The sequence below is a fragment of the Camelus ferus genome, chromosome X, assembly GCF_009834535.1.
Source record: "Camelus ferus isolate YT-003-E chromosome X, BCGSAC_Cfer_1.0, whole genome shotgun sequence".
In the NCBI taxonomy this organism is placed as follows: domain Eukaryota; kingdom Metazoa; phylum Chordata; class Mammalia; order Artiodactyla; family Camelidae; genus Camelus; species Camelus ferus.
Window position 1 is genome coordinate 29,378,635 of NC_045732.1, and position 27,160 is coordinate 29,405,794.

The 27,160-nt window shown below is 38.9% G+C and overlaps 1 protein-coding gene and 1 long non-coding RNA gene across 3 annotated transcripts in view; both read right to left on the reverse strand.

The window, feature by feature from the left end:
- Positions 1 to 27,160, reverse strand: part of LOC102520808 (dystrophin) — a 387,492-nt gene that overhangs the window by 115,701 nt on the left and 244,631 nt on the right. For both annotated transcript variants that reach the window (XM_032475799.1, XM_032475798.1), the window contains exon 8: positions 13,946 to 14,006. In XM_032475799.1, coding sequence (XP_032331690.1) covers positions 13,946 to 14,006 — 61 coding nt within the window. The remainder of the gene's footprint in view (positions 1 to 13,945; positions 14,007 to 27,160) is intronic.
- On the reverse strand, positions 5,478 to 8,489 carry LOC116662224. The gene is made up of 3 exons (XR_004318238.1): positions 8,480 to 8,489; positions 7,495 to 7,497; positions 5,478 to 5,564 (listed from the first exon to the last, which is right to left on the reverse strand). It is a non-coding gene; the product is annotated as an uncharacterized LOC116662224 (long non-coding RNA).

The window sequence follows — 27,160 nt, forward strand, 5'->3', positions numbered from 1 at the left end:
TCAAACTGTACTAAAACAAGGCATCAGTGTAAAATACAACAAAAAGAAAACACTTCCATGAAACGTTACTTGGACACTGAAAAAGGTTATGCTTATATTTCCAAAGTTTTCCTTGTTAGGGTTGCAGAAAAGTGTATTCAGGGCTTAACTTCAAGAGCCTTCTTGCTTACAAATCAGTTATATTTTCTTAATTTGTAACAGAATTGAAAGTAAGGTTTGGCAATACATGTACTTTATATTGTGAACACTGAAACAAGCAAGCAAAGAAAGCATACTGTCTGCCAAAATAGTTTTCATTATGGTTGTATGCTGATAGTTCAAATGCTATCATAAAAAGATAATCAGAAGAAGTCCCAGGCATTTAGACATTTAAAGGATTGTTGTCTTTCTTTTTGTAAAGGGTACATGAGACTTCGAAACTGGAAAAATACATTTACTGTAATACTCAAAGTATCAAGAAGTGCCCAATTAGGGTTTATTTTAAATTAGTTTTCAAATTTAAAAATAACAGGATGAAATTATACCTTTATAGTTTATATTATACACTTAAGAGTGGATTATCTATCTTCTGACTGGTTTATAAGCAGACGTGACGCTGCCGTGTTCAGGATCACTCCTCTTATTTTCAAGAATAATGAAGTTCAAAGTGTAATAAAATTATGTAAGGGCATACATGTTATTTCATAACATCTATAGAATTTACACCTTTAGACACATGCCTATATATAATCTCATATTGCGTTATTTCATCTCTGCTTTACTGTGGTGTTTTATATCCCAAATTACATTTCCCATAGATTTCCTTAAGTGTATTATTATTATTCGATACAACAACAATAATCTGTTCACTCCAGCTATTACTATTAATAATCTTTGTAATCATTTACCATGTCTCAATTTTTATTTTGTAATACATATACTTAGGCAAGGAGAAACACACAAGAATCCTCAACTGACAGAGTACTATGAATGAATTCAGTAGAAGTTGGTATAGTCAAGCATGAACTCTGAACAAAGTTACCGTCTTTGAGAAGTATATCCAATAATCCTAAGTACTCTTTTCTTCACTCTGCTGTTTATAAAACTTGGTGATAAAGGGTTTTGTTCACTACAGAACTAGATGTTATTTGGATAAAAATATTGCTGGTCTGGGATTCATGCTTCCCCAAGCAATACAGATTTGCTGAGGGATTTTTTTTTCCCCCCTGTTCTTAGTCAGTATTTTTAATTTAAGATATATTATGTTTATTTTTTCCCAATGTTTTGTTGAATTAATTCTATATTATTTGGGCCACAACAAAGTGTCAGATGATCTTACTCAGTATTCCTCTGCTCATTCTCGATCCTTCAGGCATAGCTATTTTTATATATTCTATTAGGTATCAGGATTTTAAAGTTTTAATTTTAAAGAAATGTTCCACTTCTGAGCCCTCTGATATATCCTGAGTTATAGTTACAGCAACACTCAGATAACTTCTCAGGAAAAAAAAGGACTCTGTAGCTTGAATATGTTTTCTCCATCCTTCCATATTAATTTTTTCCAGCTCACAAGTCAAAACAAGATTAGTATGCTGTTAATCTACCAGCCAGTATAGAAAGATCAAACTTCTACCTCAACATTGAGCTGCTTCTTTTCAGCTTATACATCTTCTCAAGCAACACAGTCGACAACGTGGGAATCTAATTGGCAATTTTGTTGATGATGAACAAGGCTGAGCAGAGTAAGGATGACTTTTGCTACTCTGCAGTGTTTACTGTAAAAAGAAATGGCTTGGTGGCTGAGTATATGAAATACAAGTTAGATAAACAACTTGATAATACAGTATATTTAAAAAGATATAATGGGATGATTTTCCCAAACCTAAAAATCAAAACAACAAAACAAAAGTGTATTTTTTAAATGGCTATATTTTTCTCAATATTAGACATTTATGCAATTAATCTATTTTCTATGTGCTTGACAAATGACGTCTAATATTTATCAGCAAATGGAAAGAACTGGTTGAGTATAATTCAATGCCAAACTTGAAATCTTTCCTTCACCAACGGATGCCACTATGGCTCTGCCTTAATGTATGTCTTAGACTCTACCACCTACCTCATCCTAATCTCTCTCAAAATCCTTTAATATTAAGACGTAAGCTTACATGCACTCACTGAACAACCTTCGCTCTTGAGGTAGCTTGTGTGTTTTGAGAGAAACAGAATTTGAAGGCATTTTCCTAAAATATTCTCACAATAGTTTCAGCAAAGGAACTTCTAAAGCAATTCATTCACTTAAAAATGCTTTCTCCAGAACAGCAAGTTTCAGAGACTTTCCATTTATAGGACAGCTCAACTAGGCATCCAATCCCATCAAATATTTCTGTGTGGTCTCATCCAGCTGAAACACAGGAAAATAAATGAACTGGTGGTTTAAACTGCTTCCAAAATATAACTTAATCAACTGTAATTGCAGTTAGATTATCTAGAATAAACACACTACATGGAATACGTCTAATCTCTTATTATCTATTTCCTTATAAGAATGCCTATTAGGATCATAGCTTTGTTCCCAAGAATGTGCTTAATCCTCAAAATCCAACAAAACAAATTATTCAGTATTTATTCTCAGTTTCTTATGTGTGAGATAATAAAGTGCTAAGGATGATGTAAAGATGCATAATGCACAAGGGTTGTCAGGGAGTTTGCAGCTTAACTGGGGCGACAAGGGATCTGAAAATGAACAAAAATATATCAAGAGTTAAACAGTGAAGATGACTTCAGGCTTCAAGGTAGTTAAAGAAGTTCTTGCTATCTCAAAGATCTATTCTAAGTTATCTTAAAAGATTAAATGTCATTTATATAATTTTCAATATATAAAAGTATAAGTGTTATATCTTTCACTAGTCTTGACCCTGACCTTTTCTAGACCTGTGATTTCCTAGAACTGGGGACAACCTGGTAAGGAAAAACACATGGACCCATCCATTCTGCTCTTCCTTCCTTTCTCTCACTGCAAAGAGATTTTTAAATTAAAACAATTACACATTGTATAAGTATAAAGGGTTGAACTTCAAATTGGACTTGCATAAATCACAGATTTTATCTAGTACCAATCTTTACTAATGGGAAACACCCAGGAACAGATAAAACATTCTCTCCCTGGAGGAACCCGAAATAATCAGATACAGGGTCCCAAAATACCCTCGTTCTTGCATATTATGGTATGTTTTGGTTTCATATTAACAGAAAAGCTTTTAAAACATTTATGCATAAACAGTGATATTCAAAGGAAGCCAAGCCAATCTCCAGAAGTTTCCACTTTATAATCTGCTAATGACAAAAACAGGGACATGCTCATGTGACTATGACCTATTTTCCATCCAATCATAACTCATAAATCCAAAAATTCCAGGTTTATTTACACTAAGTACCTAAGACCAGGTATATCTTGCTAAAGATATTTTATAGATAGGGACTTTCAGTTAAATGCCATTAACAACATTAACAAGGAGGTCTGGGAGGTCATTACCATGTTTATAAGGTGGTCTGTTGAGCTGAGGCCATTCATTCGCCTCCTCCCGCAGGGAATGAATCACTGGCCTGCTGCTAGGACTCTTTCCTACTCCTCTACCCGACTCCTCCTCCCCTACCTTCTCCCTGGCCTCCTCCTTCCTCTTTCCCTCCTTCCCTCTCTCTTTCTCTCTGTATGTGTGTGTGTAAAATGTTCACAATTGTTCTTTTAATCCTAGCTGTAGAGATATTTACACCTTGAACTTTTGCTATACCTATGCTTGGCCCCTCCTGCTCCACCGATGGCTCATTCTTCTCTATTATTTGATGGTTTTTTCCCCTCTTTTGGCAGAAAAGTTCCTGTAGCACTGATAAAAGTAAGAGTGAGGAAAAATAATTAATCTGGCCTTACCTCTGATAAAGCACTGATATTTATAGATTATTACAGGATGAATGTATATATTCAGATAGAGACCTTTCTTAATCTGCAGGAAATACAAATTATTCTTTATCCTCAAAAATATATTAATTGCCCAAAGTGGTTTGGTGACTTTAAATTATTACAAAATAAAGTATAAGAAATACTTCTTTGCCACCATGTATTCACTGTACTTCAACAAAAAGATAGTGATATCATTCTGCAATATGATGAGATTTTCTACACGTACTACGCTGCTCAGTGCCAGGGGAAGTCATGACTTACGGTCATAGGACGTATGAATTTGCCTTGTAAGGTTAGAAGCACAGGCCTGGGATTTATGGACAAGATGAGACTTCGTTACTGGAAGGAGGGAATGCTATCAAATTCAAGGACATGCTCTAGTGTTGAAAAGACTCCTGAAGAGCTGTCTAGTACACCTGAGTTGACCTACCCTTCCAAAAGGCTTAGAATTGGGAGTGTGGGGAGTAACACACTCCGTAGCACCTGTTAGATTACCTGTCTTACCATACTCTCATCTTGGTGAAGCCCTGATGGAGGTGGCAGGATGTGACTCAGAAATCCTCTGCTTTCTCAGCTTCCATAGGGGCAGGAAAGTGCTCATATCAGAGCTGACCAGGTTTTTGTTTCATTTTATTTTTTTGTTGCTCTTTAGTGCCAAAAGCAGTAAAGGGAAACTTAGGTCTCTGCAAGAGCACAGCGGCAGAGTTGACTGGGTAGGTAAGCCAAGGGGAGAAAAAAAGACATCAGCAATATAGGGAAGGACTGATAGGGTAGCGTTGGTAGTGTCCAAGATGGCAGTTCTACAGTGGTGGACTGGCCATACTTGCTTACACGAAGGGCCAGTTTTCAATCAGCCATACTAGGATGTTGAAACAGTTGGGAGCAACAGGTGAAATATTATATTATTATTATTATTTTAAACTTCAATTCTGTACTCCTTTATTATTTTTTTCCCCAACGTTTAACAGCTCCATCACCAAATGTGTCCCCACCTGCATTCTCGAGAACCCTGGCTAAGCTGGCCTCTGCCCTCAGAGGGTAGGCAACCAACTCCCACCCAGGTAGAGCGCGCCCAGCAACTCGGAGTCACTGCAGCATGCACGCGGGGGGCGAGGGTAGAGGTTGTGGGGGTTCTAGGCTGCGGATGAGGTGGGACAAAGCCAACTGAGGTCACAGGGTTGGTGGGAAAGGCACAGAGCCAGGTCACTATCATCATGATTTGGGAAAGCAACCAACCTCTGAGTCTCAGTTACTTCTTCTTTTTTAGATAGTAATTGGCGGTGTTACCCTCAGAGATGGGAAGATACAGCTAGTCTTAACACTTAGCACTTAGTAGGCACACATTAACCTTTGCTTTTCATCCTGTCTAGGAGATTATATGGATGATAATTATGAGATACTCCCTTAGTAGAAAACTCAAGACCAGGAAAAAGTGACCAAACCAAAAGGAAACAAAACCACAATAAAAAAACTTCCTTCTAAAACAACAAAGAAGCAAGTTAAAAATTACTCTTTGCACTGACTATCTGACATGCAATGGCTTTGGGGACTAAGATGGATGTGGATAAGCTGAGAAAGAAAAACAGAAAAAGCAATTGAAAGTTTCAGGAGAAGCAGGGAAGCTTCTCTGTTTCATCCACCCAGCAGTTAATGATATCACAGAAGACGTGATCATTCGCTGAACGCCGACAGCAGGCTAAGCCTCACATAGGACTTGTTCTTAGGAGCTTTGCAGAATGCTGAAGGCAGAGATTTTTTTTTTCTTTTACAAGGATTTTAAAATTTTGCAATGTGACATCACTGATTTATACAATGCAGCTTATTTTTTAAAAGAAATTATATGTGTGTCTGTGTGTGTTTGTGTGTGCATGCACGCTAATAATCTCCCAGAAAGAAGTATCCAATTTCTTCTCCCTACCCTCCCCCCTTCCCCCACTTGATCCCCTGGAAAGAGGGAGGGGAAAACTGAATGGGATTTGGGGTTTTCTCGCTGAGAAAGGGACATTTTCTGCAACCAGGTCAATGTTCAAAGGACTAATGCTCTAAGGAAATTATCCAAAGGGGAGAGGCAGTTCAGGGTTATTAAGTTATTTTCAAATGCTGTCTGGGCTGCTGCTGCCCTTTGAGAAGGCAACAGGATGCTGCTTCCCAGGGGGACAGGATAAGGAGCAATTAGAGGAGCCTAGGAGAGGCTCAGGAATGTTTGGGAATTTACATATACCCCAAATTATGTGGGAACTCCAAGAATGAAAATAAACTAATTTGATCAAGGACATATTTGTGTCCAAGAAAATATTCTAAACATGTGGCTAATACTGGATGTATCTTTAAGAGTGTTTTCCTGAAAACCCAGCACATCAGTATCTAGTGGAGGTCAATTAGGCTTCAATTCAATTTCAGAGAAGAGACTGAAAGCTAGTTCATATCCTTTGTGTGCCAGAAAGTAGAATGGGTGTGAGTTTAAGTAAACTGTTCAAATAATAGAGTCAGAATATGATAAAGCTGGGTTTCAAATTCAGGTTTATTTGAGGCCTTAGCCCATGTTCTTTTCTACCACATGACTAATGAAGAAAGTATATGTTTAGCAAAGTTAGAAAAAGAAAATAAAAATGTAGCCAAAATAATTTACTCCTCTGTTTTGGGGAGGGGGGTGGACAGACTTAAATATATTTTATGAATCCTCTCACGTTCCCCAAAGTGCCATGAATGAGGCAGGGGGAATATTATACCTGTGTAATATATCAGAATTTTTGGCCCATATGCATTATATTTTAGCTGCCGCATACATGTATGTACTATGTCGCCATCTTTAAGCATTACATATAACGTACAGAATGTTACAAAAAATTTTTCTGTAAAATAAAACCTTAACAATCTCATTCTCTTAAGACTCAGTGTTTACTAGATCCCAGCCCACAAAGTAAATCCTATATACAAATGCTTAGTGAAACACAGTGTTGATTAATTTAAAGCTCTAATGAGCACTGTAAAACCAGAAGAAGGATCATGAGTGGCATTTAGGAAAAACAAAAAGACCCCAGTTCTACAGAAACAAAGAAAGCCAGAGCTCAAAGTGATCTCAGGCGTGATCTAGTTCTACTTCCTTATTGTTGATGGGAAAACTCAGTCCCAGATGGGCTGAGTTATACCCCAAATCATATTGTTAGCTAGAGACGGAACAGAATCTGGATTTGGGATGTACCATTTAGACACGCAGGCTAAGGGCTGTCTCCTAGGCACCAAGGATAGGAGACAGGAGAAACTCTATAAAAGACTCAGGGCACTTTCTAACATTAAAGTTGATGTTTAGAGGATATGAGAGACACATTTGGGTAGTAGATCTAAATTGATACACAGGCATTAGAAGATTTTTCGAAGGTAAAAGGAGTCTGGAAACTAAAGCATGTGGAATTGCTAGTATGTGTTGTTCATTCATTCATTCATTCATTCATTCAAATAGCTACTGAGCACATACTATCTGGGAGGCATTATGGTAGAAAAAGAGATACAGCATCTAACCTCATGGAGTCTGTTATTTCAGTCAAGGTTATAGGTACCAGCTTATGTAACTGTAAAGAAGGTTGTGAGCTTTCTTTTTGAACCTCGTGAGACACAGGAGATACCAACATCTACATCTACCAACTAGGCCTACAAAACCAGAGGCCAGAATAAGTACTTTGTACAACACATGGCATCTCTTTTACTTTCTTTCAGTCAATATCTTAAACTGAGTTGTTTTCATGATTATATCATCAATTATGCATTACTGACAATTCCTTTATTGTGGTTCCAGAGCTTAATGAGACTCAGCTAATGTGACCTTTGGAACCATCAAACTGTGGAGGAGAAAGCACAGCAGAGAGGACTGACCTCTGGGTTATCTCTGTGTACAAAGCCTTTTGAAAAGTCAGAGCACCAGGCTTCTAGCAGTGATTTCACAAACTTAATTACCCAGAGATATTCACCAGTATCCTGAAAGACTGACAGCTGAAATTAGACAGCTGATTCTCTATTAAACCCACTTTTTATTGTCAATCGTGCTAAACAGTTAAGTGAAACATTTAATATTATTTGTCCTTTCTATCCTGGTAAGATTGATGGCCGCAGTAAGAATCCTCAAGGGTGATATGAAGACTCATTTTCACTCCTGGAAAACTGTTATAAACAATTTCTATTTCAAAGCCAACATTCATAAAATCAGGGAATGTCAGGACTGGAAATGACCTGTGATATATGATTCGGCCCCCTTAGACGACAGATGGAGAAACTGAGGCTCAGAGAATGTAAGAGATTTACCTTTGGGCAAAATGCTAGTTAACAGCAAATCTGGATTAGACTTCAAGTCTTCTGATGCCTGGTCTGTATACTACTTCTGCTATTTCATATTGTCTTGTCAGCTGCTAAAGGGCATATTTTGAAGGAAAACATACGCGTGAAGGATCTTACTAGAAACAGCACGAAGTTAAATACTATATGAGGTGTTCATATTCTAAGAAAAACTAATAAAATCTCTACCAATCTCAACCAACATTCAAACTGTACATCAGAAGAGTACAATCATTCCTAGAAAAGTGAGGTATCAGGAATGAGACACAGGCTAATGTTTTCTAAGCTAGACACCATCATTCAGTGTTCTTTATAATAAAAGCCCATCTCATTCTCAGAAGATGTATCCACTCAAACTAGCCAGCACAGATGTTTAGCATGCAGACTGCTGTTAAAGCTAAGACATAGCTAAGCACTGCTTCCTCTCTACAGAAGTGCCGGCACTGAAATAGTAGTCAAGAACTCCAGAGTACAAAGAAACTAACCAAAACCAGAATCAGAGCAACTCCTGGCACAAATAGTAGGGAGCTGGAACCAGAATGAGGGCAAGATATACTTTAAATATGGGAGGGATTTGGAATCAGGAAAATTGCCCAGAAAATAATGATACAGGCAATATGGTGTGGATGGAGGTGGTGTCAAAACTCAGATGCTACCGGAGTTAGAGCGTGGGTACTCAAAATCAGAGCAGGGTTCATCAGTTTAACTGTGAACAGACTAACTGGATACAAGAAGACACAAACACCAAAAGGTAAGTGTAGGCCGAGGGCCACAATTCCACGCAGAGAGTCAAATACTTGTCCTGGTAGAGTCCTAGGAATGGCAGCCATAAAAAGACAGGAGAGTCAGAACTCCAACCAGCAATTTTAGCAGCAGACAGAGCAACAGTAATAAGAAATGTTGACTGAATCGACTGCTGGCTTCAGCCAGGTTGGTTTTATATTGCATTTTGCTAAGCAGGAACCACCAGAAGTTTTGAGCAACTCAGATGTAATCGGTGGCTGTAGAAACATGCCTGGTATTGAGAATGGAGAGAAGGGTAGATCAAGGTCATTAGACATCTATAGCAATGCATACAGCATCTAAAATAACCAGCAGGAAAAGGCAGACACTCCTTTAGGCATGAGTTGTTTCTTAAGCATTGCATGTACCAACGAGCTGAACAGTTAGCATTCTCCCCGGAACCCCATTTTTCATTCTTCTTGAAGTACTTCAGAGATATTTAGAAAGGCAACCTGATGAAATACATCACTGGTGACTGAGTCAGCAGGTTTACTAGCAAGTTGCATTAGTGAATGCCTCCTACTATTTAGCAACCCCAGCGTCTTTGAAGGAGGAAAGGACCAGCTTGTCTAAAAATCAAATTCTTCCTAAGGGACAGCTGGCAGAAATATAAGGTCAAACGCTTTACATGGTATTGCAGAAAAGGAACCACAAACCAACCTTCAGCAATAACTAATATATGTAGACGAGGTTACGACCCCAATTGGCTTCTCCCTTTCTGCACCAATTGAGAGACAGTGAATAGCATTTACTTTCTTCATCAGTGAGTGGAGCCTAGAGACAATTCTAACAAATTTAATAACCAATATTTGGGCCGTTCAAGTCACGACATTCCAAGGAAGACATAACAGAGCTGGAAAAGATCCAGGGAAAAGCAACTCAGATGATCAAGGGGAGTGCTTAGCTTTCATTCAAGGACAGACTGAACCTAAAAAGGATTAGAATTTCTCAGACTGGGAAGATGAAAATGAAACGAGGTTAGTGAAAGGATGTGAGATTAAAGTCGACTCTGGGTAAATCTAATTGCAGTCACTGAATTCTGTAGCACTTAATTAGGGCCATCCCTTGAGGTTAAAGGATGTAGATTAAAGAGAAACTGAAATTTATCTTTATTTATTTAAAGAGAAATGACTAAGTTTACAGAACTTATTATTTGTAAGACAAGGTTGAAGTAGAGAATGGGAAAAGTTTAAGAAACCACTGGATACACTCAATCCCAATAGATTTACAATGTATTATTAAGAAATGGTCACGATGCATCCTGTCTTCCTTAAAATGAAAATTACTAGGTTAACAAACAAAACAGCCATTGGTGTCTGCATCTGGGAGAGTTCTGGGCTAGCTGCCCTGTTGGTCTGACCCACTGTGCTATTTCTTATGCTCTTATTATGTCATCTATGCAAAAACATATTGCATGCAAGTTTGGGATTCCAAAATTCTTTTGACAGTCCCAGAACACAGAAGAATAATTTTCTAACTCATTAAGAAAGCAATAGAGTCCCAGCTCTTGGCTGCGTTTGGTTTACCCATATGGGACTCTGCAACATAAAAAGGTGAAAGAAATCCTAACAGAATGCAGCAGCTGGTTAAAGGCTATTATATTGAAATTTTCATGAGTTTGACAGTAGGCCAAAAAACTACAAAATGGCAGAGAGTGGAAAAGGCAGTTGTAACAGGTTGAACATTGTTGGTGATTATTTTTTTCAGTGGCAATGAAAACTGTAATCAAATAACCTGAAAGAGATGCTGGCAGGAATAAGAGAGCCCAGAGGGAGAGGGAATATGAAGACTATAACAATGATGTATGCTATGGACTAATAAACCAGACAAACGTGTAGTTTGAAGTATCAAAATCAAGGTTCTTAGCATCATATGAAAAGCCGGTATCAGGATACAGGCATAAACACTGTCTGATTTGCAGTTTACAGCAAAAGGTGTCGTTAATGACTTACACCTCAAGGAAGAGCGCACGACTCCACAACTAACTGGAACTGTGCTATTGGTACAGAAACCTCTTGCTATACACATGATCAGTTGATCTCAGCATTGAAAAGGAAACATCATAAAGCATTTAAAAATATCCAAAGACACTTGCCTTTGCAGCTGGAAATATGTGGTTAAAAACTCTTGAATGGAAGTCAGGACAAATAAGATGAGAAAGAGGGAAAATGGGGACTGGATGAAAGAATGTCATTATAAACTAATTATTATTGTTACTAGTGGACCAACAAGGCATCTCAAATTATGGACGGCATTTGCCATGAAGTCCACTGGGCCTTGCACATCAAGGTCATTTGGTGTAAACAAGTATTTCAGACAACAGTTTAATAATAAATAATAAATCACAAAGGACATTAACAATCTATTGACAAGGTAAAGTTTCTGAACAGGTGTTCTCCCTATATCAGGGCTTAACATTTTAGAGGTATATTTGAGAAATTATATAATCTTTAATTTCAAACAGATTGTAATTATAGAGAGAATTGATCTCCATAAAGTTTCAGGGATATCTTTGAGAAATTATATAATTCCTCATTCCAAGGAACTAAACACTTCAGAGGCTTTTAAGGCCTCCATACCCACATTTCTACTAATTTTTCCTGTCTCTTGTTCTCTGTCTCTTACTATTAAACTAGGGATAATAATAGTCCTAAATTAAACACCAAAATTTGAGATTTGAACAGGGACGTGGAGAAATCGGAGAGGACAACTGAAGCTAAGAAAACAGTGCAAAAATAGACTTCCTGTACTTTTTTTAAACTAAGAATTTATATTAATAACGAAAATAAAGAATTAAAAATAAAGATAACCTTCTTGGAAAAAAAGCTGAGATCTTTAAGTTTTTGAAATTGAATAAGACCATGGAATGAGTCACACTCACTGATTTCTAGAGCTACAAAGGAACTTAGGTATCATCTAGTCCAACTCCTAGTTCTATAAGTGAGAAATCAAGGTTTGCATAGGTTAAGGGACTTCCCCAAGGTCACACACACACAATCAACAAATGACAGAGCCAGGACTCGAAGTCAAGTTTTCTTATTCCCAGATCTGTGCTCCTACCAATGATCTTCAAGTTGGTGAAGGAGCACTGGACAAATAAGAGGACAGACAGAGAGTAGCTGCTCTCTGATTTCACCAAGGAGCAGCAAGAGATTAATTTACAGGGAGGAATTACCGCTTTTCTGGAATCTGTCTCCTTTTTGTTTTTTGGACCAAATTCATTTTCACTGCTTCACAGAAATGTACTGGGGTCTTTGGTAGTAGATGTAACATCAGGGAGAAGATACGTTTTTTGGGAAAGGACAGTGGGACTGGGGGGCACTCTAGGAATCCCTTGTCAGACACTTAATGGGCCCCAAACAGGTAATAATTTGGAAAATGATGGCTTCCAGATGTCTTAGATTCTCAAGTGATTTTAAAATCTTGACTACAAAAGAAGTCTTTAGTTTTTAACTCATAAAGGGATTGGATAAAGTGAGAGCTTTATAAATGGGCTGAAAAGTAGCAGGTCTCAAACATCTTAGGCAGAAGAGGAAATCTGTGATGATGAAAACGATGATGTAGGATATGACTGGGAAGAATCTGAATAAAATGTTTCCACAAAATACACAGTGGATGTAAAGCAGCATAGTGCATGTCTAAAGCAATATATTATTTAGGAAAACAGGTGATTTTAAATAGGTATTTAACATATGTACTTTAGAGTGACTAAATAATTATATATTACAAAATTAATAAAATAAAGTTAAAAATAAGAAAATGAAAAAGCAGGATCAAAGCATATTGAAGGAGAGTTTTTAAAGTTAAGAGATACCATGTCTGGGAAAATTCAGTAAGACAAACCTTACCTAAAGGACGTATCTCTCCTTGAAGAGCCAAAAAAGTCCCCTGACCCTCATTTCTCTGAGCTAACAAAATTGAGGCATGAAATCAAATTTCTTGAGAACTGAGGTAATGAAGATCTAGGACTTCTGTTATTGCTTTAGAACTGAATTATGAAGAATTGATGGGCAGTAGAAGAATAAAAACAGACTCGATAAAAGATGGCAGGCTGAAAAAAGGGGAAAGCGTTTAATATTTTCAGTCAGACTCACAGCAGAAGCAAGTTCAAAGACTTCAGTTGGCATTGAGACTATTTCATGAATCTGATTAATTTAAATTGTTGTTGAGGTCGCCGATTCAAAGTTAAATTTAAGTTGGACTCAACTGCACAACTGATGAGAAACTGTTAAGGTATCATAATAACTCAAAATCCTCTCTCCTCTCTTCCATGGAGACCCAATGGATCATACTTTGTATTTCATGCAGCAACTTGCAAAAGGTGCTTCTACGCACCTGTATTCCTTTGATTGACACAAATGATCTGAGAAAACGGTATCATTTTTGTTGTTGTTATGTGAAAAATGCTGAGTGCTGTATATTGAGAATGAACACCTCAGCTCCACAAATCTGGGACTGCTGCCTTTTGGGCACATAAAGTATTTATCCACATAAAACAGTTTGTGTACATATAGCTGCAGAAATCTTCCATCTTTGTCTAAAGAAGAAATGTGGGAAAACCCCTAAATAAATAAAACTGTTCTTGTAAATATTCATTTCCACTATCAATACTGTTATCTGTAGCCTTTTGTTCTATTGCAAAAAACTCACACCATCTCCAGTCACAAAACACAACTTATATGCTGCATGAAATGGATTTCTCCTAAAGGCAACTCCCTGTCGCATCAGCAAATTTTCAGTGGTAATTTTAGCATGAGTTGCCTATCCAAGCTTCCTCAGGGAAAAAGAACTAGATATTGTATGCCCCGCTAACATCGAGTTTTAAAAATAAATTCATCTGTGAATATACAGATTAGCCACAATAAATGCTTCTTTAAGAACATGATGCTTTCAACTTACTTGATATAATAGGGCACTTTGTTTGGCGAGATGGCTCTCTCCCAGGGACCCTGGACAGAAGCTGGAAAAGGAAAAAAAAAAAAAAAAGGGCAAAGAGGTCAAGTTCACAGCAAACAAGAAAGACAACATTAATCTCCAGAATTACAATTTTACACTGATATTGGTCTGTTTGTTCAGTTGCCCATGAAGTCAGGACGGATTAACCTGCTGTTCTGAAGTTTCTATCCTAATCTAAGTGAAATTGAACTCATTCAGGCACAAAGATAAATGCAAAGGAAAGGAAAAAAAAAAAAAAAACCCGTTCCACAGCTAAACCTATAGAGCAGATAAGACACTGAATGAGTAAACTGGCAGGTTTTCTCCATTGGGTGCTTTTCTTATAACACTTCCTGTTGCTGCTTCTCAGTATCTTTTACAGTTTGATTGACTGGTTTTATTAGTTTAGTAGCTGAAACATCCCTCTGTGATATATTTACTTTCTGAGTTATTGAAACTAAAGTACTCCACTTATCACTCTGATATGCTTATTTTTCTCTTTATTTGGTTTAAGCAGAATCCAATTTCATTTACCGATTATATGTTTAATTGGTGCCTCAAAATGTCAGCTGACCAGCATGATCTTATTAGAAAAGATAACCAAAAGTGAGAGAATGGTACCTGCTACCAGAATGTAATAAAACTTTTGTGATGAGTGATGAATCCTATAGGTGAAATTAAATTTCACATACTGGGAATTCATTTTATAACGACTTTATTGTGTATCAGTCAAATCAGTCATCTTTAAACTGTGTTTCAAATGTGTAAGTTGTAGGGTTTTTTTCTTTCCTGAAGTTGAACTCAAAAAATACCTTTCATGTACTGTTTAATCTGAAGGGTTTTTTTGTTTAAGACAAAATAATCATGTTAGGAGACACTATACCAGTTCCTCAAGAATTAAAGCTTCCTCTTGAATAGAGTTTTAAAAAATTTGAGTTTTTGAGACACTGAATAGCATCAGGAATATAAATAGAAGAAGCATTCTTAGTAACATCTAGCGATTTTATATGTATGTCCATTTTTTCCTGAATTTTCATCCTGCTTGTTATAATTTGAAGCACAGCTGATGTTGACCATTATTTCTTCTTATGAAAAACTTCCTTCTAAATTAGTCTCACAGTAAATTCACTCCTCAGTGTACTGAGATGTAAGAAAACGTCTAAGCTAATATATGCTTGACTACACTGTATAATATGAAAGAACAGCTTCTAATAAAACTTTGCCCACTACCAGACGATTTAAGGGTAATGAAACTACAGATTCTTTGTTTTACAGAGTAATAGAGGGATCGAATCGCCCAACCTTCAACCAGACATGCTACTTTAATACCTTGGCAATATGTCATTTAAGAGATATAGGACACAAATCTGTATTTAGCCCTAATTATGCCTTTTCATTTTGGCAGACAGATCTTTAATATGGAGAAAAAAGACATTCGCCTGCTGTTTTGAAGTAGTCCCTTGCCTTCAAATTCTTTCTGTCCTTTTTCTGTTCTTCTCTCCTCTGCCTTTCTCATTCTCTGCCCAACTCCCCTCTTGTCCGTTTTTCTTCTCTAGGACACAGCTCTCTTGACCGGATTAGTTCACAGAGTACTAAGACCTGATCTGAGAACTTAGGCTGAACTCCCTGAACTGCCCGGGAAGAGTCTGATGTTACGGAAACCTAAAAACCCAAATCCTCTCTAGCATGCAGCATGGTGGAGAGCCGGACGTCACGGCTCCTGGTTGCTCAGTACATCCTCTTCTTAAAGCCACAGCTTGCAGAAGGGAGAAGAGAGCTCCAGTCCTTACTGGCTGCACTGCCAAGCTTAGGAATGTCTAACCGGAGAAAGAATGGTTATTCTTTCCTTAAAGGTCTCTATGGGCTGAGCCCCACAGTTTTTCTCAGTATCCTTTTCCAGTTCTTTATCATTCTAATGGCCAGAAAGTCTTTCTGATTTGGAGGATGCTGAGTATATCCTCTGGTAGCATTTTCTTCGCTACTCCTAAGGCATCTCTCAGAGAGAAGTGGTCTACTGGCTGCCTGGTTGGCTCAGGGGGGCTCTGCCTGAACAGAGCAACCTTCAGGCAGAAAATCTAGCAAGAAGCAGAGGAAAAGTGGCGGCGCCCAGCTGAGCTAACGGCCGGACCTACAGCGGGTATCTCTAGTTGACTTTGCACTGTTAAACATTAAAAGGAAAAAAAATCCCAATAAAATGCCAGAGGAGTAATAAGAACATGCTTGAACTAAAGAGCTGAACAGATTTAATAAGAATTCCAAAAAAAAGCTAAGTTCCAGATCATTGTGAAATTTGAAGCTTTTGTACTTGGAGTTCTTGTTAGTTTTTATAAAGAGTATATAAATTATATGGGAAAATTGTTAATTTTTTACACTTTAAAATAAATGCTGGTTGTCTCCATGTGTAACTATTAAACAGATCCAATGGTGAGATTCAGTGAATTTTTTGTGCTGAAAGACGGTCTTCCCCCTCTGACTCACAGTTTATAAACGCATCTAAGCAACTGCTTTGCAGTCATCATTTGAAAGTCTGAAATTTTACACTAAAAAACGTCCTTGATGCAATAAAAAAGGAAAATAACAACAACCTTCCCCCAACCCTTTCCTGCCCCATCACTACCACAGACACACACACTGGAACTACCTGCTATAGAAATAACACACAATCGGATGATGGTTCTACGTGATTGGATTCAGTGCCCCTTCCCAAGAGATTGTTAAAGGGTTATTGGCAATTTTGCTTGACACTGCCAGATGATTCTGGTCTTGCATATATTCAAAAGTTGATCAAATATATGGTAACTCTCATAAGTGTGTCCCAGAATTATCATTTCATTTCTTGCAGGAATGCCAATGCCAACAACAGCTGTTTCTTATCTCAGCGTACCAGTGGAAGCTTGTCATCCTTCACAAAGCTAGCCTACGTGACAGACACACACATCTCTTACGTCTGGTGTGTCCATTTTTAGTAGCCCAGCCAAAGCAGATTTATTGGCAAATAGTTTTTATATGACACTTTGGTATCTCCTTATACAGATGCTTGTATAACCGCTGTATAGAACTGTATAACTATAATTCCAATGCAGCTATGTGACTCAGATTCTCAAGTGTAAAAATCATCCATTATCCTAGGGCAGCAGCACCGTGGGGTATTGTCTACTGAATTTAAATAGCAAACTACACATGAGTTTATTTATTCCAAAACCAACCTCTGATTTTCCCCTTGCGTTACAGATGCAGTATGTTATTAAGAGCAAGCAAGGGTAGCAGTTCTATCTTTGAATGCTTTTCCTCCCTCGAGGTGACAGGATTCAATATTGTGCCCAAGGTGTTTTTGAAAATCACAAACACAGGCCCCACTGTCTAGGGAAAGTTATTATTTCAACCATTTTCTAATGCGTGAAGAACAGAATGGGTCAAGTGATGCACCCCGGTGTTAAGCCATATTTCAATCGACACAGGGGTCTAACCAGAAAATTAAAAACAATGCTAATGTTATTTAAACTGTGCCAAAAGAGTGCTCCCTGGAATTCAGACACTCATACATTCATTAATCTTTCTACTTTTCTTATATTTGGTGGATTTGGAGTTTAATAACATAGTTGGGTCAAAAGAAAGTGGGGGCAGTTTATGAAAGTAAATAAAATACAGCATTCATTGGGGACAAAATGGAAACCTCATTTATGGCGTTACGAAAAAGGCATTAGGGAGGGTTGACCAGCCTCGGGCACTCAGAAGTATGCAAATTCCAGTAATGGTTTTATGGACAGTCTATCAAGATCTACTCTGGAGCAATGTTACTTGACCTTTTCCCCAATGTACCTTTGCAGACATTTTTTTCTGTAACCACCCTGTGCCTATGAAATTTTAATGCCACAGATACACTGTATAGATGTCTCTTTATGTATTGTATGTGTCTGTGCTTTACCTAAAGAGAGTAAGATTTTTGCACCCCCCCAGGAATCAATTTTTGCCTCCTTGGAGGCAATATCACTCCCACTGAGTATGTTTGATTTAGAGGAAGCAATGAGGGGTCGGGGAGGAAAACGTCTTTTGTGCCTGAAACATGACCTTGACTAGCTCATTTGATACTCATAATGATCTGTGAGGTAGGTATTATTATTTCTTTTTTTATTTTCCAGATGACAAAACAGTTAAGATGACATGAAATGGCATGTCTAAGGTCCTGAGTCAGTAAGTATTAGATCCTAATTTTGGTTTATTACTCAAAGTGAAGTCAGATGATTCAGGAGATGGAGAAAACAAACATGCCACATGTCTACTCCGTACCATGCACTGTATGTTCCTTAATGTAACCCTCCCACCCTATGCAGTCACACTGTTTCATTGTTACACATAAAGAAACTGATGCTCAAAAATGGTCAGTAAACTAACCCGGCTAGTAGAGTCATGCAGCCAGTAAGGAGCACACCCAGGATTGCCACCAGGTCTCCTCTTCTTTCAAGACAGAATTCCTAACTGTTGGGTACAGCAATGTTCCCTAGGCCTATGAATTTCAGTTGAAGATATTCAGGTGAGACTTCTGGGAAAGTTCTTTAAAAATGGTTGACTAAACTGAAGAGCAGCTTTTGCCCTTTTCCCACCCTCCTTCTTCCTGCCTTGGAACGTGGATGTAATGATGGCCAGAGACGTGGTAACCAGGAGAACGGAAGCCGTCTTGGTTGCAATTCCCCAGAAGCAGACAGAGACAAGGATGTGAGTGTAAGTAGCTGGAGCATTGATTTCAGGAAGTACTGGTAGAAGAACCGGAAGTGAGACAGGGAAGGGAGGAAAGCTGATAAAGGTTGCATTACTGCTTTGGGTCACCTGGGGCCCAGTGCAGCTAGGGCTTCAATGTAGGACACAGTTAAGAGTTGTCCCCCAGACCCCCTAGGGGCAAGGGAATGAGGGTATTTATCTACTATTGCTTGAGGGCTATTCCTGGGATATAGGGGGTCATGAACCCCCCAGTACTTCTGGCCACTTGTGCTGATGAGCCGGCTCCCACGACCAGAGAAGGCCTTAAAGACAGAGTCCCAGTATGAGTAGTTGGAAGCCTAGGTTTGCTATGCCTGGGCATGATGACTACCAGAAGGGACATGGCAGCACCCTGACAATTTATGCTACAGGAGCTATGCACTAAGAACGGCTGAGAAGATACGACAAATCTGCATTCCTAATGAATCTGTAGTTACCATCCCAGTTTATCCCAGATTTGTATGTGAGAAACTTAAAAACCTTTACTTTGTGTAAGACATTGTTATTTGTGTTTTCTCTGACATTCTGCCAAACCTGCTTCTAACTGAACCACTCTCGCCCATCCAAACCATCTGTGATTGCTCATATCATTCCTGGCTTACATTATAAATTGCTGAACAGTGGTCCATTAATGGATGCACCAATATTTACTGAGGAAATAACTTCTTTGGGAATATTTAGGTTGTTTCCAGGTTTTCACTAGTATAAGTAAGGCTGCAATGAACATCTTTGTAGATAAATCTTTGAATCTATTTTTTGTTAATTTTCTTAAGCAAAATGCCTAGAAGTATATTTACTTGATAAAGGACAGGAATATTTTAAAGGCATTTTATACAAATTACATTCCTGCCAACAGGAATCTTTTTTACTGATCCAGGTGGAAAGAGAAACTCCATTTTCCTCAGGTCAGTGGCATCTGGTTGGTATAATTCTCAAGGCACATTTAGATGTACTGCATGATACAGCAGATTATCTGAGAACACGCCTTTCACATCCTGTCTTCCCATGATAGATTGTAAAATTTTTGAGTTCAGAAAGGCACTCAGAATAATGGCTTTTGATCTCACATCATAACCCAGAGTCTTGAGGGGTATCTGAATCAATAAGGGTGCCCAGAATACAGATTCAGAAGAACTGGATTTGAGTCCTGACTCCATCACCATAGCATGATCTTAAGCAAGTTTTGTTTTCTTCCTGAGCCTTATTTTTCTTATATGTAAAGTGAGAATAATATCTCCCTTACTGAAATGTTACCAGGATAAAATGAGAAAATGAGTATGAAATTGCTTTGTAAAATATTAGCCACCATACAAATAATGTTTATAATCACATACTTATGGGATGTTGCCTGAATGATGGTAATCCTGGAATCAATCTCTCTGCCTCACCTGGGCAGCATTTGTCTTTAACCTTTGGATCCACTCCTAACTCCTATTAACATGCCATATATAGTATACAATGTAGCAGAGAGAAATGCCTTTGAACGTCATCTAACTGCCTGTATTTTTTTCTACATCTCTGTCTGCCTAGACCAATGGCATTGGCCCAACAGAACCTTCATTCTTAGGTAGACCATTATTCATCAACATGAATGATGAACAGACTAGTTCATATATGATACAATGGGAAATAGAGGGCCAAAGACTGTTTTATAATCAGAGGGTTATACTGATGGAAAGATAAGAAGATTATTTTTGTGGTACTATATACTGTGTATTACTGGTAGGAGAGCAGAGTTTGAGAGGTAGTGCATAAGGGAATTTGGTGTCCAGTGAAAGTAAGAAATCACAGATGACTCCATACTTCTAAGACTTAGTCACCAGGCAACTGGGAGTTCTATTGGCAGGAAAAAAATACATATTTAGGTTAAAATATTTGCAAGGTTGGTCTTTCCACTGAAACTCAAGTTAAAGGACAGGACTGTTAAGTACCATATGACAGCTGAAGGCATAGAAATGGCTGGACTCTTTAAGGAAAGAAGGCTGTTAAAAAGAGAATTGTACCCTGGAGAATTGTCCCCTGGTGGTGGCAATAGAAAAGCCACCAGAGAAAGACAGTACAGAAACTAGAATGAAGTAGGGTGAAATACAAGAAGGACAGCCAGATGGTGAGGTATGATCTCCAGTGGCTTCCAACGGACTAAAAGTATAGAAGAGAAATACATACTGGTCACAAGATCACTGGTGATCTTAACAGGGCAATTTTCTAAGAGTGGTGAAGACTGAACCAGATCATAGAAGTGGAAGGAGGAGGTAGACGGAGGTGAAGCAGCAGAATTAGATCCATGCTAAACATTTGAGAAGTTGGGTATGAAGGAGGAGAACGTAAATGCAGAGGCGAACACCTGAGGGTTACTCATGCCTCTCTCTCATTCTGTAAACCAGACCACTTGATTCATTTACTTATGAAATTTGTTTAGGGTCTTCTTTATAATAATAAATGACGTGAAAAACTTATTCTACCTTTTTCACTTCCTGTGGTCATAATCAAGATTATAATACTGTGTTTCAGTTTTCATGTAGTTATTAATGCCGAATGTCTAAGTATGTATACATTAATTTTCCCCACTGCAATTGTTTTCTATATGATTTCTATTTTCTATTTTCTTTTGATGTGATGCATATAGCTCCTATAGCAAGAGGAAGTTTTCTATCACTTAACTGAAAGGCCAAGTTAAATTTAACACTTTTCAAAACGTTAAATTAAAATAAGAATAGTCCTTTGTATGTCTATACCATATATCAAAAGTAAAGATTCAATGAAAACTTTAAGATCACTTACAAAACTTTCAAAGATGGGCAGATTTTCCATAAAGATTTCAACAGCAGAGACAGATGGGCTACATTCCAGAGGGGAAGGTCACAAGAGTGATGAATGAGACCTCTGATGTCTGCCATAGCTGTGAAAATCTTTATGGCTAACTAAAATTCCTCACGAATAACAACGTGTAAATATTATATGAGCTGTCAGACAGATAACACTGAGCTCTGAGGCCATCGTGCATGGTGAGCAGAATACCACACCGTGGGATTTGTCAGTAGATTGCCAAGTCATTTGGAGTATCAGGCTTACATTTGATCTGGGAAGTCGAGAGTTCGCACTAAGCTACTTGGCAAGGTGACTGAGCTGTGGAGATAAACACTATATCTAATATCCAATGCTGCTGGCTGCACAGTCCCACGAAGTCTAATAACCAGTATTTGGTGGCACTGCTCGAAAGAAAAGCTCCTGCAAACCGACTTGTACAAAACTCGAAGAACCTCACTATGATTATTAGGACAGTAAGAAAGAAATCAAGTCTCATAAGGACACATACAGGAGGACAGGTGTCTATATAAATAGAGCCGTGACTGACTCACGGAATTTCTGAATGATTTCCAACAGAAGTGGCTCACTGTATTACCATCGTATTACCATCGAGCTTTCCTCCAGGTAAAAGTGTCTTTAGGCCATCTGGGTTAGCCAGGTTACTAACAAGTCAGTGCAATATTGCCAGGTGCCTTTAGTGTCTCTCCAGATGTGCTTTTAAAAGACGGCAGGCAGTCGACACCATTAGCTGAATGTTCTCCGTGTGAATGATATTGTACTGGGCACCAGGGAAATTTCAAGGAAAGTAAAATTTGAAACCTGAGCCAGTAGGGATTAACTCAGATATTAAAAACCAAATGACTATAGATAGGATGTACCTCCATTTAGAAAGCAAGGTAAGAGTGAGAAAGAGCTAAGAATATGAGAGTAATTAAAGCAGCAGGAAAGTGGGAGATACTCTGTTTTGGTCTCACTTCTTTATTTTACTGTAAAAGAACTAAACATCTGTATCTTAGTCATAGCCGCATGGTCAGCAGAGTGTGCTTCCCAGCCCCCTGACCTTGGGGTTGACCATGTGACTTTCTTTGGCCAGTGGGGCTTCAGCAGACAGGATATGACCAGAAGCTTGTCCTCTTATGCTCTGGTGATCTGCCAGGTGGCCTCTGATCCTTCAGCCTGGGCCTCAAAAAACCCAACACATTTAGAGACAACCTGAACTGATCGAGCAGCCAATCTGCAGATCAAACCGAGCCAACCTGTGCCTGAAGCAGAGCTCCCCAGTCAAATGTGATCCAGGTCACAAGAGACCCGAAGTGTGACGATAGGAGGCAGAGGGATAGGAGGGGGTGGGGAGAGAGAGAGAGAAGAAAGAACATCAAAGAGATTGGAGAATAGAAAAATATTCACAAGCCAAGTCTCCCCCATTTGTTACTAGCCACTTCCTCTATGATCATCCAACGATTAATGGGGATTTTCCCCTTTAGTCTATGCAGTTGACACTTGCCACTCACTAGTCCCTGGAACCCCTTCTCTAAAGCTGATAATCCATAGTGATTACAAGTGTGAAGTTACATATGTTATTAAACTTGTCCAGTCTCAATTTTCTCTTCTGTGAAATGAGACAATAATAGTCCTTATTGTACAGGATTGTTTTGCCGATTAAACAGGTTAATCCATGTGAGATGCTTCCTCAGTGTTGAGAGCAAAAAGTGCTAAATATTTTTTGTCTCCTTACTCCTACCCTTATTGTTATTATCATCATAATTAATATAGCAAGTTATCAGGATATTTCTTCCATTAACGAACTCCAGTGTGAGGAATCCCAGGGTAAAGGAGAGACTATGGTTCTAGAGCTACCATCAAAGCATGGGCCTAGGAAACAACTCCAGTAAATCAGCCCTCTTCCCAGCCATTTTCTAACTCTTCAAAAACCTTTATGCAGCTCTCAGAGTAGTAAAACTTGAAAGTAGACAAATCTCCCTTTTGGCATTCTGATGCTGGTGTCAACTACAAAAGTCCACTGTGTTTTATCACTCCATATTAGTATTGCTTAGGAACTCCAAACAAACAGCTAAGTATTTTTAGAAAGAAAGAAAACAGACATTTTCATTTTCATTTCTAGTTTTAGCTCTGGGTTTTAAATTCAATTTCACATTATCAAATTCAACTATCTTCTTTTTTTCTATTGAAATTGGTGCGGCTGGTTCATGTTAGAAGAGTGCTCTGCCCTGTCCTGTCTAAGACATGAGCCTTGGTGTCCTTTATTTTGCCCTAAGAGAGCAAGGGTTCTAGTGAGCTGCTGTGTGGGGCTCCAGGACCAACCAAGAATTTGGCTTCAGAACTTTCCCTCTTCTCCTGACACCTCTAATAGACGCATCTGCTCCAGATCACCTAGGCCAAGTATTCTGAATTAGTCTCTTTCCCTTGATAGCTGACCTAGGTCAAGTTCTACAACATGAACTCTCACTTTCTTACCTTTGGAGACTAAATCCCTTTGCCCTTAACTCACATCATAAATGAGCTCATGCCATTCAACTCCTCTTCTAATTTTTTTCCCAGACATTTCCTGCTTAGATTTTCTCTTTCAAGTCAAATTGCCCCCATGTTGACTAATCCTTCAATTATTCTCTCTCTTGTCTGCCTATTTCTAGCTCATTAAAACATTAGCACTCTCTAAAACCTATATTTATATTCATTATACATACATAAGAAATCCCTCTTCTGGACAAAAGGGCTATAAGGAGGGTACATAGAAAATTGGAAAGGGGAATATTCATCATATCAGATTGGCTAAGTAGAAGGGAGAACCTGATTGTCATCACTGAATACATCTTGTGAGTCTTGCTAAGAGAAATTAAGGGCCAGGTAATCAGAAGCATTCTCTGCTAGACTCCTGTCAGATGAAATAGTCTCTAGCTTGGATTTGAATGCGGCCTCAGGGACAATGTGCAGGAATACTAGTCTCTATAGAACATCTCATTTGACTCACTGTAGAATTAATTCCTCCTTCACTCCACTCCTCTAACACCCACTATTTACCACAACTATAGAAGGTCACGATTTTTAAAATAGGACTATCTCTTCTCATGGGTCCAACTCAGATAGTTAAGAATTTGAGTGTTTCAAGGCCAAGATTCTGACTTTCTCATCTTCCTGTTTCAAGTGCCTAGTGTTAGTAAATCTATGAATGAATGAATGAATGGATGCTATAGGCAGAGTAAGTCACACCATGTCACTTCCTCGCTCAGAACTCTCTTAAGTCTTCCCTTCTTACTAGGAACAGATTCCATAGGCTTTCAACTGCAGTAGACAAGACTCCACCTGGTCTGGCAATTGGTTGTTCAGTGATCTCCCGTTATTCATCATCTCGCTTAGTCAGCTTCAGTCATACCAGCCTCCTTACTGTTCCCCAACCTCCTTAAGCATGCTCCAATCTTGGGGTCGTTGCATTTATTGTTTCCTCCACCTGGGACCCTCTGACCCTCATATCTGCCTGGCTTGCCTCCTCACTTCTCTTTCAAATGTCACCACCCTAACCACCCCATTCAAAGAGTCCCTTCCCCCTATTACCTCCATCCCCTTTAGTCTGCTTTATTCCTCTTTATCAAACTTACAATGATCTGATTGCCTTCTCCTATTAAAATTCAAGCTCCATGAGAAAGAAATTCTCTTCTATTTATTACTGTTTCTCCAGTACCTAGAACAGAGTTTGACCGATATTGGTCATTGAATAGGTATTTTTGAGTGACAGAATGAATCAACTCATACTTGGCTGAAAATGGAGTGAAGCTCACAACTTTTTTAGGACTTTAGGCTAGGCACTAGACTAAGTTCTTCCCTACTAGAACTTAGAGTGGGAATAATTTTATAGTGTGAAGTTACTCATTCAATCAAGGTCTATCCTGTGTCTACCTGCAAGGTGTTAGATGCATGAAATTGAGAAAAAAAAGAGCCAGTGCATGCCCTTTACCCTTATGGTGCTCACACTCCAACCCATTTCTTTTTACGACCTATTTTATTGAGTATCCTTCATTCTAACTCTTGTCTGTCATTGGTATGTATGCTGCTGAGCTTTAGGTGTAAGGCAAGAGGCTGACGTAATTTTATGTTGTCCCAAAAGTCCTTACCCATTAATGGAGATCATGAGGTCAGACACCTTAAATAATGATCATCACTACACACACTGGACAAAGTCATCAACCTCATTATGAAAGCAAGAGTAAATCAAATTATCCAGTGACTAGAATGAACCTATTGCAATGCCTTTTTCTCAGATGCTTCTAGATGTCTGTGAATTACACTACCCCCTCACCGACTGCATTCCCCAGGAAGCAGACTGTAAGGTAAAGGTGAGAGATCAGGATGTAAGCTGTGGCTTTGCAACCGACACCTATGAAAGGCGGAAGAAAGGAAGCAGGAATGGCAACCTGGAGAAGTCAAGCTAGGATGCAGGCCCAGTGACGGTCTCATTCAGCCCTCAGGAGCTCTTGAGCTAGAATGATAGCGTTCTCCTGAGTGAGGCCAAAATCACCACATCTTTAAACTCTTGCATTAATCAGGAGCTGCCCATGGAAGGGGCATGACCTTCGGTGAGGCAGCTGAGGCAGCTCCTGAAGGGACAGATAGCTGAGCATTATCTTCTGAGGCTCCTCCTCCTCACTGAGGGGACCTAGGAGCACAGAAAAGTAGTTTCCAATTATTCCTCAGATGCAGGTCAGTCTACTTTGTGCTCATGTGACCCCACTGCTATGACCACAGACTGTCCAGGAGTTGGTATACAGGAGTGGCCCTCAACCAGGGGCAATTTTGCCCTCCAGGAGACTTGTGACAACATCTGGAGACATTTTCGGTTGTCACAACTGAGGGAGTGGGGTGCTACTGGCATGCAGTGGGTAGAGGCCAGGAATGTTGCTCAACATCCCATAATGCACAGGATAGTCCCCACAACACAGAACTGTCTGGCTTAAAGTGTTGACAGTGCCCAGGTCAAGAAAGCCTGGTTACAGTCTAGCCTAAGGCCTATAAGGTAGCCTTCATTTTAAATAAACAGTAAATAACTGAACCAATCAGATGGTCTCTTAGAGAGTTTGACTGTAATACATAGAGAGAAATTTAGATGGGAAGTTAGAAACAGTCAGAAAGCTAAAGAAGAGGACAGAAGTCAGCAGGCAGTAGAAGCTCTGAGTAAGGAGAAGGCGAAGGGAGGAGAGAAGCTACGTACTGTGACAGTTTGAAGTCTACCGCCGCAAAGGCAAACATGGAGACAGGCAAATACATGCTTCATGGTGACTGTTGTTCCCCGTCCTTCTTTAGGTTCCCATGTAGCCTTAAAGTGCTCCTCATCACCTAAGCCCATCCCTGTTCCTTACCGCCTTAAGGACACACAGCACAGTCCAAAGCACACCTGCAGTAGACTGAAGTCAAGATGATTGTTACTGCTGATATCTGAAAGTATATTCAGAAGTTCAAAAGAGTGGTTTTTAAACCAGGAATTGTTTACAGAAGTCTACAGAAACACCAAAATGCCTTTTGTTTTCACCTCAAAGTTCTCATCAAAAAGTATTTTGTAATCCCACACTGGTTGTGTTCTGAAAATGGAAAACATCCAAATGGAAA